The sequence below is a fragment of the Schistocerca serialis genome, chromosome 7 (assembly GCF_023864345.2).
Source record: "Schistocerca serialis cubense isolate TAMUIC-IGC-003099 chromosome 7, iqSchSeri2.2, whole genome shotgun sequence".
NCBI lineage: Eukaryota > Metazoa > Arthropoda > Insecta > Orthoptera > Acrididae > Schistocerca > Schistocerca serialis.
In genome coordinates, this window is record NC_064644.1 from 48,511,680 (window position 1) to 48,530,191 (window position 18,512).

General features: G+C 42.8%; 1 protein-coding gene across 2 annotated transcripts in view; it reads right to left on the reverse strand.

Moving 5' to 3' along the window:
• LOC126412293 (ras-related and estrogen-regulated growth inhibitor) overlaps nucleotides 1-18,512 on the reverse strand; it is a 181,875-nt gene that overhangs the window by 20,076 nt on the left and 143,287 nt on the right. For both annotated transcript variants that reach the window (XM_050081808.1, XM_050081807.1), the window contains one exon: nucleotides 1,069-1,221. In XM_050081808.1, coding sequence (XP_049937765.1) covers nucleotides 1,069-1,221 — 153 coding nt within the window. The remainder of the gene's footprint in view (nucleotides 1-1,068; nucleotides 1,222-18,512) is intronic.

The window sequence follows — 18,512 nt, forward strand, 5'->3', positions numbered from 1 at the left end:
AGCCTACACGATTATCTGTGTTTGTTACCAAAATAAAAGTAATCGTAACAGCTGACACATCGTAGTTCGTGTTGTTAGCTGCTACGATTACTTCTATTTTGGTGACAAGCACACAAGAGCAGACTGAACATTTTCCTGGATAAGATTTACGAGGGACATCGTCCGCGGCTCGAGATAAGTCCACAGGAACATACTTACATCGTTAAGGTGGTGACAGTTACAGATTTCAACACAGACTGTAGACTCATCAATGACGATGGTTTTTATCAACGGAAAAAGGCTGAGGACAAGGCCTACCCACGCCAACTGTTACTCTGCGGCATTCTTTAATATACCACTGAACCATATGACATAGCATTATATACACCAGAAGCTGTAACTTAAGACTTGCGAAACCAGTTGTGTGAGTCCCTAATCTATTTAAATAAATACAGCTACAGCGGACTATTGGGCTTTTCAATCAGTTTATATTTTAATAGTTTTAACACCTGTATGTAAACACCTGTTATAGTGTTGTATGAATTTGTCAATCAGTTATGTACGAGTATAATTACTTTAGCTAGTTTTAAAACTATCTATACATAAAGAAGTGGTAGTGTACACATTGCGGTGCACAGTCAATCAAAAATTCTAATGTATGAATATATCACGACGACGTAACTTGCAGTTGGCACTGCCTGTAAAATCACTACTCGCTGCACTGTGAAAGATTCGCTACGGAAACAGTGGACAACATTGTGGTTAAGCCAGCCCCTCCATCGCCCTTCAGGAGTGCTAGTTCACTAGGTGAAATTTGGGAAGTAGGGAGGGAGATACTGGAAGAAGTGAAGCAGTGAAGGAGTGGAGCAGTCGGTAAGAGAAATGCTTGTGTAAGGCAAGGTTCCGGTTTTGGACTCTGGTCTCGCTCTTGGTTTAAAGTGCCAGGAAGTTTCAAAACAGTGCAGACGCTGCTGCAGAGTGAAGGCGTCTTTCTGGGAACACTTGAGACAGTTGTTTGGTATATGCTGTTGTGATGCTGTGAGTCGCAACAGCAGGAAAACTGTACGGAGAGTGCAGTGGGTGGGTCACCTGCTCGATGCTCTCGCGCACGGAGAGCTCGTGGAAGGCGGCGCAGGCGGTGTCCCGGCAGCGGCGCAGCCCCTCCTCGCGGCTCACCATGCGCTCGCCCCACTGGTCCGTCTTGTTGCCCACCAGCACCACCGGCGCCTCGCCCACCGGCTCCTGCACACACCACGAGCACTGTCAGCGGACACCTCCGTAGCGCAGCCTGCGGAAACTGAGCGGCTGTTAGCTTCCGATTACTTACACATCTCCTGGCAAGAATACAGCATCTGATCGAACGTATACAGACACCTGTATGGAGTGTCTCCACTCTTCACCTTTGTGACTGCTTGAACCCATCCGGGGACACTTTCAGTGAGGTGTCTGCATGTCTGTGGCGGAATGGCAACACATTCTGCCTCGAGAGCCGAAACCAGAGGTGACGTTGGAGGTTGTGGTCTGGAACGAAGTCGACTTTCCAACTTAATTCACAGGTGTTTCGTTGGGTTGTCGTCGGGAATCTGGACAGGCCAGTGCATTTCAGACTGTTGTGATGCTGCTTTATGACAGGTGCATTGTCATGACAAACAGTCATTGTCTCCATACTATTGGCTTTTTCTCGAGGGAAATGAGGGGAACACACCTTATCCATGAAAAACATCCCCATATTGTAACACCACATCCTCAGTACTTCGCTGTTGATCAGATAACATTCTCCAGGCATTCTCCAAAGTGAAACGTTTCTAAAGAGGGTATATCGCGATTCACCAATCCAGATCACTGGTTTCCAGTCATCCACTGTCTAGTGGCGTCGGCTCTTACACCACCATAAGCGTCGCTCAGCATCGACTGCAGAAATGAGTGGCTTATGGGGAGATGCTCGAGCCCTGCCCCCTGCAGTACTCTTGTTCGCCCACTGCTTGAATACTGCTCACCGGTGTGGGATCCGTACCAGATAGGGTTGATAGAACAGATAGACAAGATCCAACGGAGAACAGCGCACTTCGTTACAGGATCATTTAGTACTCGCGAAAGCGTTACGGAGATGATAGATAAACTCCAGTGGAAGACTCTGCAAGAGAGACGCTCAGTAGCTCAGTATGGGCTTTTGTTGAAGTTTCGAGAACATACCTTCACCGAGGAGTCCTACGTATATCTGCCGGCCGGAGTGGCCGTGCGGTTCTAGGCGCTACAGTCTGGAACCGAGCGACCGCTACGGTCGCAGGTTCGAATCCTACCTCGGGCATGGATGTGTGTAATATGCTTAGGTTAGTTAGTTTTAAATAGTTCTAAGTTCTAGGCGACTGATGACCTCAGAAGTTAAGTCGCATAGTGCTCAGAGCCATTTGAACCTACGTATATCTCGCGAAGAGACCATGAGGATAAAATCAGAGCCCACACAGAGGCATACCGATAATCTTTCTTTCCGCGAACAATACGAGACTGGAATGGAAGGGAGAACCGATAGAGGTACTCAAAGTACCCTCCCCCACACACCGTCAGGCGGCTTGCGGAGTATCGATGTAGATGTATATTCTTTTCAACTGCCTACGCCCAGTTACCCGGAGAGCTGGTAGCAATTTGGAACTCGCGAGTGATTGCTTCCGCTGACTTCATGTGATTTCTTCCAGACACTCTGTGAAATCTTCTACCGTTCTTGTCCCTCAGTACATGAGGTCTGCCTGCTCCTAACTGCAGCTGTTTCCGCTTCACGGTGCCGTCGCCAGCACCAACTTGGGCAGCTTTAGAACGGCTGAAATGTTCCTGACCCATTTTTTACTCAGGTGACATCCAATGATTACTCCACGTTCGAAGTCACTGAGCTCTCGTGCTGCTACTGCTCCTCTACTGACAACACTGCACTCCCCACCTCCTTCTATACTCCTCTCGTGACATCTAGCGCTCAGTTCTGCGTTACATAGGGATGACTGTATGCGTTTGATCAGATAGTATATCTCGATTCATTACAGTCAAGGAAAGATATCTGTCACCTCCAGAGAACTTTACACCAGTAGTCATTACCGATTATCAAGAAAACGTTAAAACGGAACAGTAACAGGACAATGATCAGGACTTAGTCTTGCAAACAGCGGCATACATTCAGCTACGAACACGAGAAAGTGGAAGATCAGTGGCACGTAACGGATTTCGTTACGCACCATGCTAGTAAAGTCTAATTCAGTTAATGGTGATTATATTAATCAACTATAAGATATCATCACTAGATTGTGGTATTTGTAATTACGTATTTCGATAAATACAAGTGTTACGAGCATCAAAGGCAGGAATAAAGTTCATTACAATGACTTCATTTACATAAAATGTTTTGTTTTGGACTAGAGTTAATTTGAATTACGCTTAATAAAACCGAATTACAAAATAATTAACGTCTTTTTGGCAACAGACAGAAACAGTGATATGTCCTTTGTATTGCTGAAAATATCTCACAGTCATTTTTCCAGGGTTTTAGTTAATCTTACTGGAACACTGGCAGGCTGTTATCAGTCTGTTGGTAGCGGTGGCCGACGGCAGGGGCAGGTCAGGGCGGCGGCGTGAGGTCAGTGGCTGCACCCGCGCGCTTACTGCCCGCGTTGGGGGATCCGCTGGTATCGATGTTAAGCACTCTCAACAACTGTCTCTGCGCTTCACCGACCTCCGAGCAGTAACTCATGTTTTATAATCGAATGAACGCACCAGCTGCACGTTTATTGGCCGGCCGGTGTGGCCGAGCGGTTCTAGGCGCTTCAGTCTGGAACCGCGCGACCGCTACTGTCGCAGTTTCGAATCCTGCCTCGGGCATGGATGTGTGTGAAGTCCTTAGGTTAGTTAGGTTTAAGTAGTTCTAAGTTCTAGGCGACTGATGACCTCAGATGTTAAGTCCCATATTGCTCAGAGCCATTTTTTTTTTTTTTTTTGCTCTTTTCTTTTTCTTTTAATAGCCGTGACAAGTTTCAGCCTCGAAGGCAAATTTACAGTGGCTACCTGAACAATACCGCAAAAACAGAGTACAATGTAATAAGTTATGTGACAACGAAAGTAATAACAAACATCGTCAAAAACAACATACGAAATAAATAATGTTTTATAACAAGTCGTCGAAAAAGCCATCAAAACAGCATAATACAGTAGGTGATTTTGTACGGCAACACGTCTACAATTTAAGAAAATAACACATATATATAATGAAATGATAATTAAATGGACACCCTAGCTGCAAACAGGCGTTGATATACTTCATTGGGGACATGTTGAAAATGTGTGCCCCGACCGGGACTCGAGCCACGGATCTCCTGCTTACATGGCAGATGCTCTATCCATCTGAGCCACCGAGGGCACAGAGGATAGTGCGCCTGCAGGGACTTACCCCTTGCACGCTCCCCGTGAGACCCACATTCCCAACATGTCCACACCACTACATTCGTAGTGCGCCTAATAGTTGTTTGCCCATCATACTCATTACTCGTGGCAGATTAATCTACCGAGTACCGTACGAGTTCGGGCATAGCGCGTGTGTTAACAGCGTGTGCATTGTGCGTAAGCAGGTGATCCCGGGTTCGAGTCCCGGTCGGGGCACACATTTTCAACATGTCCCCAATGAAGTATATCAACGCCTGTTTGCAGCTGGGGTGTCCATTTAATTATCATTTCATTCTAGCAAAGCTGCATGGTCATCAACGGTAACTGTTCTTTCGGGAACAGATACTACCGTCATATATAACATATATATAACGTCAACTTACATAACTATCATCGAGAGAGTACATAGACAGACTGGTGAGCCACGTGATGTGGTGGTACTTAAACAGGTGAGTAAGTTACACGGAGGGAAGGGGTGGAGGGTGGCACAGAGCTATAAAAGGGCGGGATTGGTGGACAGGGAGAAGCAAACAATAATGAACATAAGCACGAAGGTTTAAAAGTAAGACAAAATACACAAAGAAATAGTATATAATACTTTTCGTTAGATACAAAAGGGGAAAACACGTGAAAAGTTGTAATATAAAAAAGTACACCAGACGACTCTCAGAGGACCCGAGGGACAAGAAGAGACAATTTTCGAAAACTAGCGATGCCAACGTAGTGGACACAGCAAGTGCATCTCTGCCTTATTTGTCTACGGACCGCTTTCTCCAGGATACATTAGCCAGTTGGAGACAGAAGAACTTGCTACGACAGATAACTAATATTTACTCCTGTTATTTCACTGTGTGAAGAGAGCGCAGTGCCCAGACGTCCATTGCTTCCTTGAGTCCAAGTCTCGAGGGGCATGCTGTAGGTGCAGTTGTAACGGATATTTTTCGTCGTTGGGAGCCAGAAAACTGTGATATATACAGGGTGGGTCACCTAACGTTACCGCTGGATATATTTCGTAAACCACATCAAATACTGACGAACCGATTCCACAGACCGAACGTGAGGAGAGGGGCTAGTGTAACTGTTTAATACAAACCATACAAAAATGCACGGAAGTATGTTTTTTAACACAAACCTACGTTTTTTTAAAATGGAATCACGTTAGTTTTGTTAGCACATCTGAACATATAAACAAATACGTAATCAGTGCCGTTTGTTGCATTGTAAAATGTTAATTACATCCGGAGATATTGTAACCTAAAGTTCACGCTTGAAACCTCCGACGTTCAGTTGCGTGATGTAACAAACACGGGCCACGGTCGGCGAGCAGCATCTGCAGGGACATGTTTACGATGACGACAGTGTTTACGAGTGTGGCTGTAGTGCACTGTTGTGGTTTGGTCTAGCTGTCGCAGTGTCCGCATGTGGCGCTTGCTGCTATTGTTATTCTGCATTCGTCTCCGCACGCAGACCAACTGTAGTACACGTGTTACCAGACGTCTGTGATAGTGTAGTGTTGTAGGAACTGTGACCATGGTGTATTCGAACTCTGAAAAGGCGAAGATGATACTCATCTATGGTGAGTGTCGACGAAATGCAGCTGAAGCCTGCAGGGTGTATGCAGAACGGTACCCGGACAGAGAGCATCCAACGTGCCGCACATTGCAAAACATCCACCGCCAACTGTATGCAACAGGTATGGTCGTAGCACGCAAACGGGTCCGTAACAGGCCCGTCACAGGAGAAGCGGGTGCAGTTAGTGTGTTAGCTGCTGTTGCCATGAACCCACACATGAGTACACGGGACACTGTGAGAGCCGGTGGACTGAGTCAAAGTAGTGTCATGCGCATACTGCATCGTCGCCGCTTTCACCCGTTTCATGTGTCGCTACATCAGCAATTACATGGTAATGACTTTAATCATCGAGTGCAATTCTGTCAATGGGCATTAACAGAGAATGCGTTGCAGTTCTACCTCTTTACCGATGAAGCGGGTTTCACAAACCACGGGGCAGTGAATCTACGGAACATGCATTACTGGTCCGTGGACAATCCTCGCTGGCTCAGACAGGTAGAGCGACAGCGACCGTGGACTGTAAATGTATGGTGCGGAATCATTGGCGACCACCTCATTGGTCCTCACTTCATTGCAGGGGCCCAAACAGCTGCAACATACTCGTACATCGCGTTTCTACAGAATGATCTGCCAACGTTGCTCGAAAATGTCCCACTGGAAACGCGTCGACGTATGTGGTATCAGCATGATGGTGCACCTGCACATTCCGCAATTAACCCTAGGCTGACCCTTGACAGGATGTTCGACGGGCGTTTCATAGGACGTGGAGGACGCATAAATTGGCCAGACTTCTTTCTGTGGGGTACGTTAAAGGAGAATGTGTACCGTGATGTGCCTACAACCCCAGAGGATATGAAACAACTTATTGTGGCAGCCTGCGGCGACATTACACCAGATGTACTGCGGCGTGTACGACATTCATTACGCCAGAGACTGCAATTGTGTGCAGCAAATGATGGCCACCACATTGAACATCTATTGGCCTGACATGTCGGGACACACTCTATTCCACTCCGTAATTGAAAACGGAAACCACGTGTGTACGTGTACCTCACCCCTCATGGTAATGTACATGGGCGTCAGTGTAAAAGACCAATAAAAAGGTGTTAGCATGTGGACGTAATGTGCTGTTCCAGTCTCTTCTGTACCTAAGGTCCATCACCGTTCCCTTTGGATCCCTACGTAATTCGGTGCTCTCCGATACACACGATCGAACAGCGGAGGAGTGGTACTCAAGCGTGAACTTTAGGTTACAATATCTCCGGAAGTAATTAACACTTTACAATGCAACAAACGGCACTGATTACGTATTTGTTTATATGTTCAGGTGTGCTAACAAAACTAACGGGGTTCCATTTAAAAAACGTAGGTTTGTGTTAAAAAACATACTTCCGTGCATTTTGTTATGGTTTGTATTAACCTATTACACTAACCCCTCTTCTCACGTTCGGCCTGTGGAATCGATTCGTCAGTATTTGATGTGGTTTACGAAATATATCCAGCGGTAATGTTAGGTGACTCACCCTGTATATTAAAATTTACGATGTGACATAACGACAGGTGTTTTTAAAAACAATAATGATGATTTATATACATTTTTACCAAGTCTAACCATGTATTTATTTCTCTATCTTGAGCTATGTGTGCATTCAGTTGCTCCCCGTTTTCTGTCCTACTGGAACACGTATCAACTTGCATCTTACCCTGATACCTGGGAAAGGCGCCATACTTTCTTTGGGGTAAGAGAGACACCAGTTACACCTCTTTTGAACTGTTATTTGCAGATGATGCCTAAAAATTACGGAGAAGCATCTTAGTGGAACCAACATTCTTAGTGAATCTGTCAACTCCGAACCCAACACTTCTAATGCAGCCGTAAGCCCAGAAACTGCATCTAACGCAAAGTTTGCAGCTAAGACAGTGACCTCTACTACATTTGAAAAGATTTCACTAATAGCAATTTTGGAAACACCAGAGACAAAGCGGAAGACAACTGCATCGGTGTCGGCACACCAGGAAACCCAATAAAGTTTAAAAACAGAGCAACAGGAAAGGACTGCCACCAACAAAGTTCTCCAATCTCCAAAAGGGGGAGAGAAATAGAACCGACTGCTGACGACAAGGAGTGCTGTAAAACAGAAACTATCGACAGTCGGCAATTTTAATACACATTTTTACATTTTATTGCTACACAATAAAATATATAATAAAATTGGTGATGGTATCTCATTTATTTTCCCGTCTTTCACTGATTTTCGGGATGAGACGATAACTGCAGTCCAACATCTAAAAAAATTACTACGGGATACAAAAGTTATGATTTTGACATATACATCAGTTTTTAGTTTGAAGAAACCCTTACCAGACATGTGTGAGTAATTTAGTTTTGAAAATCTCAAAAATTTCCGTCGTCATTTTATGCAGAATCAGAAAGTATGCCGTCTTGCCCCGCCGTACAATAATAAATTGTATCCCCAGGCAGCTTCTCATTACGACAAGAGAAATATTTACAGTGACAGTTAGGAATCATCCATCTCCTTCCACATCGGCAGCAACATAGACCACTCGAAAACGATACTCTCAAATATTTTGGAAATTTCAAATTCTTTCATGTTGCTGCTGCGGAACCCCAATACGATATCAAATCAGAGCCAAGTAGAATAACTGCTTGCGTAAGGTTCAGAGGCAGATGAACACGTTGTTGACTTGCTCAATTTGTGAAGCTCTTTCGCTTGAAAAAATCATCCAATTTTTCTGAAATTGTAACCATTCGTTTGTCTGTACATGTACGTCACATCTACCGATTACCGCCTCATTCGGATAATTCCTTATTGTGCTTCGTCCTTTTTTTCCCCTTTAGAATGTGTAATGAACTTCCGTGATGACTATTAAGTGTTAATTCACTCGACTGCTGGTCTGGAAAGATAAACTGCTAGAGAGTAAACTATTAATAGAAACTCGAATCGAATGTGATAAAGACGTTAGTTCACAGAAAGGTTCGGTCGTACGAAAGATTCATACAGTATCTTTTATTTCACTAATTCATACAACACCTTTCAGCGACCGAATTGCAAGCAGCTGCAGTAGGACTGAAAACTGGGAGTAGAGTATATTTACACTGCGCTGGCATACAAACTTCCTTGTGCAAGAATACGTATGTCTTTCTGCAAAATCTCTTCAGGCATTTTCCACTTTCGTTATTACTGTGTGGTGACTTCTACTCACATCAGCAAGTATGAGAATACGAAAAAAAATAAGATTCCCCAGTAACACACATCTCAGAAGCTATACTTGGCAGCTGTCTAGTAGTACTGAATAATGGTTGGTTGGTTTGGGGAAGGAGACCAGACAGCGAGGTCATCGGTCTCATCGGATTAGGGAAGGAAGTCGGCCGTGCCCTTTGAAAGGAACCATCCCGGCATTTGCCTGGAGCGATTTAGGGAAATCACGGAAAACCTAAATCAGGATGGCCGGACGCGTACTGAATAATGGATGGAGGCCAATGATCGACTGGCCAATGAGGAGAAGACAAGCCATTCACATCACACCATGTTCGCCTTGTTCTTCGTACGTCAAAGAAGTAACTGATACGTTAGTCTGAGATCCTCCTCGACTGAAATCAAAATGATCACTCAAAGAGAAAATATACTAGTACACTGATGCAGGAAAATCAAAGAAACTTATTTTGTTGGTCTAGGTATATTCCAACCAAGAAAAAAATATGAGATTCATACTGTTCCGTTAAAGTGTTATTCCTTACGGGATATAATAAGTACGCTGTGACATATTTCATTCCACAGAACAAGGAAAAATATTAAGTATTTTCGAAACATTTGGTGGAATCATAAATTCTGTAGAAGTATAGCTGGACGGTTTCTAACAGTGATGGAATGTGGGAGACATCGGACAACTGCTTGAAATAAAAATACAGTTATGTCGATGTTGTGAAGGTGTTGAAATCGGAAAAGAAGGCAGTACTGGATGCCCTACTGTACATCACTTAATAATAGATCCAGACGGAGGTATGGAAGAAAGCCAAAGCTTTTCGCTTTAAGCAAGGTTCATCTAGAAAAACACATTATTTTCCACAGAAAAACCGCTTGGGTAAAACGGGGCTAACAACTGCTCAAATTAAATTGAGCTTGCCATCAAAATGAGACAAATCTCGTTAAACATTGTCTTGTATCAACTCACTTTCAATGAAGGCGTGTCTAAGACGTACCCACCTAGAGCGTTGTAACGAATTTCTATACGGAAAAATTTATAGAAACAGGCATTCAGATGGCCAAGAATAAATCCATTTCTTGGTTTTACTACCTTTATGACAATTTCGGCATATGACCACCTGGAGAAAAGGAACTCTCAGAACTTCTGCACTGTCTGTATTACATTAATTCTAATATAAAGTTCACAATGAAAAGAGACAAAGAAGTTTAGTTTTAACATTTTGATACAGATGTACTTAGAAAAAATGGCTGAACTTTAGAGCACAAGATCTACATAAACCCGACAGTTACAAACAGGCACCTTCACAAAAATTCAAACCACCATCCCAAACAGGAAAGACTCTGTGGGCTTCAGTCCTTGGAAGAAGATTTCCATTATTTAAGAATTACTTTCAGAAGAAATGGGTACTATGACAAAAAGGTCAGGAGCTACGAGAGAGAAAACACCAGCTATAGTGAAAGTTTTTGTCCACTACGTAACAACCGTCACAGATCGCATCAGTCGAGTGCTAGGAAGTCGTAGTATTGACACAGTGTTTAAACCGACAGGAAATGTGCGTGAGTATTCTAATACTGCGCAGGACCTACCCCGGTCGTTTGCTGTGGCACGAGTACGCAAAATTCCTTGCACATGCCGTCAGGTACGCAAAGGAACTACTAAATGAGACATTAACGCATAGCTTAAAGAACACAAAAGCAACTAGTGTCTGGGGAACGCGGGTAAATTGACAGTAGAAGATCATGGAGTCGGAACAGTAACCACAATATTCGAGTGTCTGGTACTGTGGATTTATCGATGAACAATCATTACTGCGCTAAGATGTACAGAGTAAAACAGAAAAACACAAAAAATTTCAACAGAAAAGAAGAATGACTGAAATTAGATAAACTATTGGCCTCAGTAAAGCAAAGAGTTCCAACTCTTCTGCAATACGACCTGCGTAACACACGACGGTGATTACTGCGCGATTTATGGCAGCAGTAGTGTGACGTTGGTATCAGACAGTTGCGCTGTTACAGATAAGCGTTTTGACTTTCTGAGGTGATGTGGTTTCAGAAGTCAGCTAAGGAAACTCAATAGTTTCTGAGTATGTCTCCAGCATTAGGGAATGAAACATCAGGCACAGAAACATGCTTTAGCCAACGTCTAATGCCCGTACAACTAAAATCACCAAAAACAACATTTTTCTCCCCTGCCTTTCAGAGGACAGAAAATTCATAAGCTGTTCATTTAAATTTCAGTACCGTTCCTGTTGGTGACGTACGTTACCCTATGATTAACCATCTACCTCAGGAAGGCACAATTTTCTCACAGCAAAATCTGTATTTAATTAAGTATGATATCAAGAGGAGATAATTGAAGACTAGACAACACCATAATGTTATTCCTGTACTCAATATCAGTGCAAGCCTTTAAATAGCTGTATCTTAGAGATCAATAGTGTGACGTCGTGTACAGCAAAAACACAACAAAATTTAATAAACTAAGAGGTAGACTAGTGTTTAGGATCAATAAACGGTTTCTCAAAGGCTCTGTTTGGCTTTAGGGAAGGAACAGCGACAACAGATAACTCAGCTCTGTTGTCTACTATTATACTCAAAGTTTTTGAACGAAGGAAAAGAAAATTATTCTAGTTTTGGATAGTAATAAATCTGGAAGGCTTGATATCCTATCAAATTCATATAAACAGTCTCCAGTTTATAGCACAACGAAGGATATTACTTAAAATGAAACATAAAAAAATCTGTGCGAAATGACTAAACATTGAACTACAGCGATAAATAATTTATACAGAAAATCTAAAAACTGTTACGTCTCCATCCACGAAATACTACAGCACGCAGGTGAGATTTCGATGTACAGTATCCCTTCAGAAAGAACACGCGAGAGTACATAGATGAGGCAATCAAATGCATGAATCGACGGCTCTCTGACACTGGGTTAGAAACAGCAGCCACAAAATTAACACTAATCTTCACAAAGCGCCACATCCCCAAACACGATTTTAGGTATCGAGAAGACGACCCAGTCTTACACCAACGTCTGGAGAACGAGTCGATGGATAGCTCTCTTGCTCTATCGAACGTCGGGTCGTGAGCAGGTGTCGCCCCCGACAGGAATTTCATTTCATTGCTACAGGAGCATGTTTCTTTTGTATTTGTACTACCGCAATGTCTTCATGTCTTTCATTTGGGCATTTTTAGTTTTATTCATTTCCTTAATTAATTAATTTTCTAATTAGCCACTATTTGTCAACATATGGACATTGTAGGCACTAATTATGCGGTAGTACAACAAAATGTATGTCAGCAAACGTGGTAAGCCTGACATTGGAAAAAAAAGGCGCTGGTTTTAGGCACCAGATTAAAAAAAGGCAACAAACAAAAATAAATAAAAAAAAATTTAAAAAAATTAGCTGATTGGTAAGGTGTTTGCCTACCACGCAGCGGGCCTGGGTTCTTTTCCCGGCAGGGCTGAACATTTTTGTGCCCCTGTGGACTGGGTGTTATGCTGTCCTCATCATCGTTTCATCACCACCGACGCCTAAGTCACCCATTGATAAATAAAAATTTAAAAAAAAATTTTAAAAAAAGTTGGTAGAACACTTGCCAGCGAAAGGCAAAGGTCCCGAGTTCGAGTCTCGGTCCGCACACAGTTTTAATCTGCCAGGATGTTTCATATCAGCGCACACTCCGCTGCAGAGTGAAAATCTCATTCTCTCAATAAAAAAGTACTCGGTCCCGGATTCAAAACCAGCCACTGCTTAAAACTTTGCTTTATAATCAGCATGGGCAGCCGAAGGCTTCTGGCGTAAAAAGTCGCTCTCATTCTGCCAACGGCCTCTTCAAAGAGAGCGGAGGAGCGGACAGAGATTCGGGGCACTGTCTTGTCCTTGGGATGGGAAACTATCCCTAAAGGCGGAAGAATCAGCAATGATCAACGGCATGAGGATGCAGAAGGCAATGAAAACCAATGTCTTAAAAGTACATAACCTGTATCCAGAGGACATGTGGCCTGTAATTGAAAAAAGACGTCATGATGATCTCTCCAGTGGCAAAAGATTCCGTACTAATCCCACATTCAGGTCTCCAGGAGGGAGCTGCCAAGGGAGAGGTGACCATGAGGAAAAGATTGAATAACTAGCTAAAGTATAAGGTTCTACAAGTCGGGGTGTGGAATGTCAGAAGCTTGAACATGGTAGGGGAGCTAGAAAATTTTAAAAGGGAAATTCTAAGGATCAGTCTAGATATAGGAGGAGTCAATGAAGTAATATGGAAAGAAGACAAGGATTTCTGGTCAGATGAGTACACGGTAATATTGTAAGTAGGCTGTTTAGGTTTTATGTTGGTAACGCCATGTAGCGCTCTGTACGAAAATCACTGGCTGTGCTGTGTGCAGTCTGTGGCTGGTATGCATTGTTGGAATTTGCTAGTGTAGTGTTGGGCAGTTGGCTGTTAACAGCACGTAGCGTTGCGCAGTTGGAGGTGAGCCGCCAGCAGTGGTGGATGTGGGGAGAGAAATGTCGGAGTTTTGAGAGCGGATGATCTGGACGTGTGTCCATCAGAGACAGTAAATTTGTAAGACTGGATGCCATGAACTGCTATATATATTATGACTTTTGAACACTATTAAGGTAAATACATTGTTTGTTCTTTATCAAAATTTTTCAATTGCTAACTATGCCTATAGTAGTTAGTCGCTTCAGCAGTTAGAATCTTTTATTTAGCTGGCAGTAGTGGCGCTCGCTGTATTGCAGTAGTTATAGTAACGAAGATTTTTGTGAGGTAAGTGATTCATGAAAGGTATAGGTTATTGTTAGTCAGGGCCATTCTTTTTTGTAGGGATTTTTGAAAGTCAGATTGCGTTGCGCTAAAAATATTGTGTGTCAGTTTAGTGTTGATCAGAATAAGCAAAGAGCGAAATGTCTGAGTATCTCAGTTCTGCTCAGCTGTTTGAAAATCAAATAACGTAAGGGGTTTACCAGCACAGTAATTCAATAATTTTTCCAAGGGAACGTTTCAATATCAACAGGAGCAGAAAAAATGGTATAACGAAACTAGGATTCGTTATGAATAGGAAGGCACGGCAAAGAGTGCGTTACTGTGAGCAGCTCAGTGATTTGGTTGTTATCAGAAATGACAGCAAACCAACACCAACAAGGATAGTTCAGGTAAAAATGCCGACGTCGCACGCCAAAGATAAGATAGAGAAAGTATATAATATTGAAAGGCTAATACAGTACGCAAAACAAGATGAAAATCTAACAGTCGTGGGGGACTGGAATGCTGTCACAGGGGAAGGGGTATAAGAAAAAGTTACAGGAGAATATCAGCTTGGGACAAGGAATGAGAGAGAAGAAAAACTAATTGAGTTTTGTAATAAATTTCAGCTACCAATAGCGAATACTCTGTTCAAGAGCCGCGCAGGATTAGCCGAGCGGTCTGAGGCGCTGCAGTCATGGACTGTGCGGGTGGTCGCGGCGGAGGTTCGAGTCCTCCCTCGGGCATGTGTGTGTGTGTGTGTGTGTGTGTGTGTGTGTGTGTGTGTGTGTGTTTGTCCTTAGGATAATTTAGGTTAAGTAGTGTGTAAGCTTAGGAACTGATGACCTTAGCAGTTAAGTCCCATAAGGTTTCACACACATTCGAACATTCTGTTCAAGAATCGCAAGAGGAGGAGATATCTTGGTCGGGAGATACGGAAAGATTCCAGTTAGATTACGTCATGGTCAAGCAGAGAGTCCGAAACCAGATAATGGATTGTAAGGCGTAGCACGAGCAGATATAGACTCAGATTACGATGTACTAGTGATGAAGAGTAGACTGAAAATTAAGAGATCAGTCAGGAAGAATCAATATGCAAAGAAGTGGGATACGAAAGTACTAAGGAATGACGAGATGTGCTTGAAGTTCTCTAAGGCTATAGATAAAGCAGTAAGGAATAGCTCAGTAGGCAGTAATGGATAACTGTAAAAAGGGCAATTACAGGGATTGGAAGGAATTACATAGGCACAAAGAAGGTAACTGCGAAGAAACTATGGGTAACAGAAAAAATACTTCAGTTGATTGGTGTAAGAAGAAAATATAAAAATGCTAAAGGAAATTCAAGAATACAGGTATAGAAATCGCTGAGAAATGAAATAAATAGGAAGTGCAGGGAAGCTACGACAGAATGGCTGCATGAAAAATTTGAAGAACTCGAAAAAGAAATGTTTGTCGGAAGGACTGACTCAGCATGTTGCAAAGTCAAAACAACATTCGGTAACATTAAAACCAAGGGTGATAACATTAAGAGTGCAGCGTGAATACCACTGTTAAGTTCAGAGGAGAGAACGGATAGGTAGAAAGAGTACGTTGAAGGCCTTTATGAGACGGAAGATTTGTCTGACGTGATAGAAGAAGAAGCAGGAGTCGATTTAGAATAGATATGGGATCCAGTATTAGAATCAGAACTTAAAAGAATTTGGAGGACTTAGCATCAAATAAGGCAGAAAGGATAGATAACATTTCATCAGAATTTCTAAAATTACTGGGAGAAGTAACAATACGACAATTCACATGGGAGTGTAGAATGTATGAGTCTGGTGACATACATCTGACTTTCGGAAAAATATCAACTATACAATTCCGAAGACTGCAAGAGTTGACAAGTGCGACAATTATCGTACTATCAGCTTAACAGGTCATGCACCCAAGTCGCTGACAGTAATAATGCACAGAGGGACGAAAAAAAAATTGAGGATTAGTTTGGCTTTAGGAAAGGTAAAGGCACGACAGAGGCAATTCTGACGTTGCGGGTGATAATGGAAGCAAGACCAAAGAAAAATCAAAACACGTTCATAGGATTTGTTGACCTGGAAAAAGCGTTCGACAATGTCAAATGGTGCAAAATGCTCGAAATTCAGAGAAAAATAGGGATAAGCTATAGGGAAAGACGGGTAATATACAATATGTACGAGAGCCAAGAAGGAATAATAAGAGTGGACGACCAAAAACAGCCGGCCGAAGTGGCCGTGCGGTTAAAGGCGCTACTGTCTGGAACCGCAAGACCGCTACGGTCGCAGGTTCGAATCCTGCCTCGGGCATGGATGTTTGTGATGTCCTTAGGTTAGTTAGGTTTAACTAGTTCTAAGTTCTAGGGGACTAATGACCTCAGCAGTTGAGTCCCATAGTGCTCAGAGCCATTTGAACCATTTTTTGAACCAAAAACGAAGTGCTCACATTGAGAAGGGTGTAAGGGAGAGATTTAGTCTCTCGTCCCTATTGTTCAATCTGTACATCGAAGAAGCCATGATGAAAATGAAAGGAAGGTTCTGGTGTGGGATTAAAATTCAAGGTCAAAGGTTATAAGGTTATGAGGTTATAAGGTTATAAGATTTGCTGATGCCATCACTATCCTGAGTGAAAGTGAAGTAGAATTACCAGATCTGCTGAATGGAATGAACAATCTAATGAGTACAGAATATGGAAAGAGAGTAAATAGAAGGAAGACGAAACTAATGAGAAGTAGCAGAAATGAGAATAGCGAGAAACTTAATATCAGGATTGATAGTTACAAAGTTGATGAAGTTAAGAATTCTGTTACCTAGGCAGCAAAATAACCAAAGACGGACGGATCAAGGAAGGCATCAAAATAAGACTAGCAATGGCAAAAAGGGCATTCCTGACTAAGAGAAGTCTGCTAGTATTAAACATACGCCTTAATCTGAGGAAGAAATTTCTGAGAATATACGTCTGTAGTACATCATTGTATGGTAGTGAAACATAGACTGTGGGAAAACAGGAACAAGAGAGAATCGAAGCATTTGAGACGTGGTGCTACAGACGAATGTTGAAAATTAGGTGGACTGATAAGGTGAGGAATGAGAAGGTTCTGCACAGAATCGGAGAGGAAAGGAATACGTGGAAAACACTGAAAAGGAGAAGGGACAAGATGATAGGACATTTGTTAAGGCATGAGGGAATGACTGGTGGTGCTAGAGGGAGCTGTAAAGGGCAAAAACTGTAGAGGAAGACAGAGATTGGAATACATCCAGCAAATAATAGAGGAGGTAGGTTGCAAGTAGTACTCTGAGATGAATAGGTTGAGTCAGTAGAGGAGTTTGTGGCGGGCTAAATCAAACCAGTCAGAAGAATAAGAAAAAAGAAAGGAAGAAAGAAAGAGCTGATGGTAGGGTTCGAGTTTCGAGTGTAGCGCAGACCCCACGAAGCCAAGGATCCAAGTTGTCAAAAATGGCTCCAAGCACTATGGGACTTAGCATCTGAGGTCATCAGTCCCCTAGACTTAGATCAGTTTGTCAACAAGGCACTGTGCAGGCTGGTGGTGGCTTCATAATGGTGTGTGATGTGTTTACATGCAATGGAGTGGGTCTACTGGTCCCCCTGAATCTATCAATGACTGGAGACAATTTGTAAACAATATTCAGCCATTCGTGGACTTTATATTCCCAAACAACGGTGGAATTCCTATGGATGATAATGCGCCATTGTTCGCGATTGGTTTGTAAACATTGTGGACGGTTCGAGCGAACGGTTTAGCCACACACATTACCCAACAGCAACATTTAAGATTACCCAACAGCAACATTTATGGGACGTAATCGAGAGATTGGTTTGTGCACAAAATACTGCACCGGCAGCAGTTTCGCAACTATGGGCGGCTATAGTGGTATGAGGGGTCAAAATTTCTGCATCCACGCCACTTCGAGCTGCTGCAGTACAGAGGGCAAAGGAGGTCCGACACGATATCGGGAAGTATCCCACCACTTTTGTCACCTCAATATATTAGTAGAGCTGTAGGTCTCCCGCTTCATCTACGAAGACAAAAAGTGGCAGACAAACGTTATTTAAAAACGATATTGCTTAATGAACTTACGGTAATCGTAAGTATAGCGTTATTCCCCACTGTTGTGAAAAATAAGCAGTCGTATCAGGAGGGTACCCCCGGCTCATGAACACATGAACCCGGCAATTTTGCCACCACAAGTCCTCTGCCTACAAGTCTAACTGCATACCCAGAGAAGGAACCTGTCAGTATTCACTCAGAGATGTACTGGGAATAGACAATAAACGGGAGTGTTATTACTTCATCTACACTGCTGCAACAAAGCAAACTTCAAAGGGCTACGTACGAGGTCCAAACAAAATTTTGATAGTGTCTGATTCCATGTCTGTATTAAGGTTAATGAGAACAAAACATTATATAAAGTTTATGAATAACAAAACAGAGTAGTGCATGCAATGATCGGAAGAGGGAAACCCTTTGTAATGACAACGTGAAAGTCGATGTACAGGGGTGGACAAACATATAGAAACACG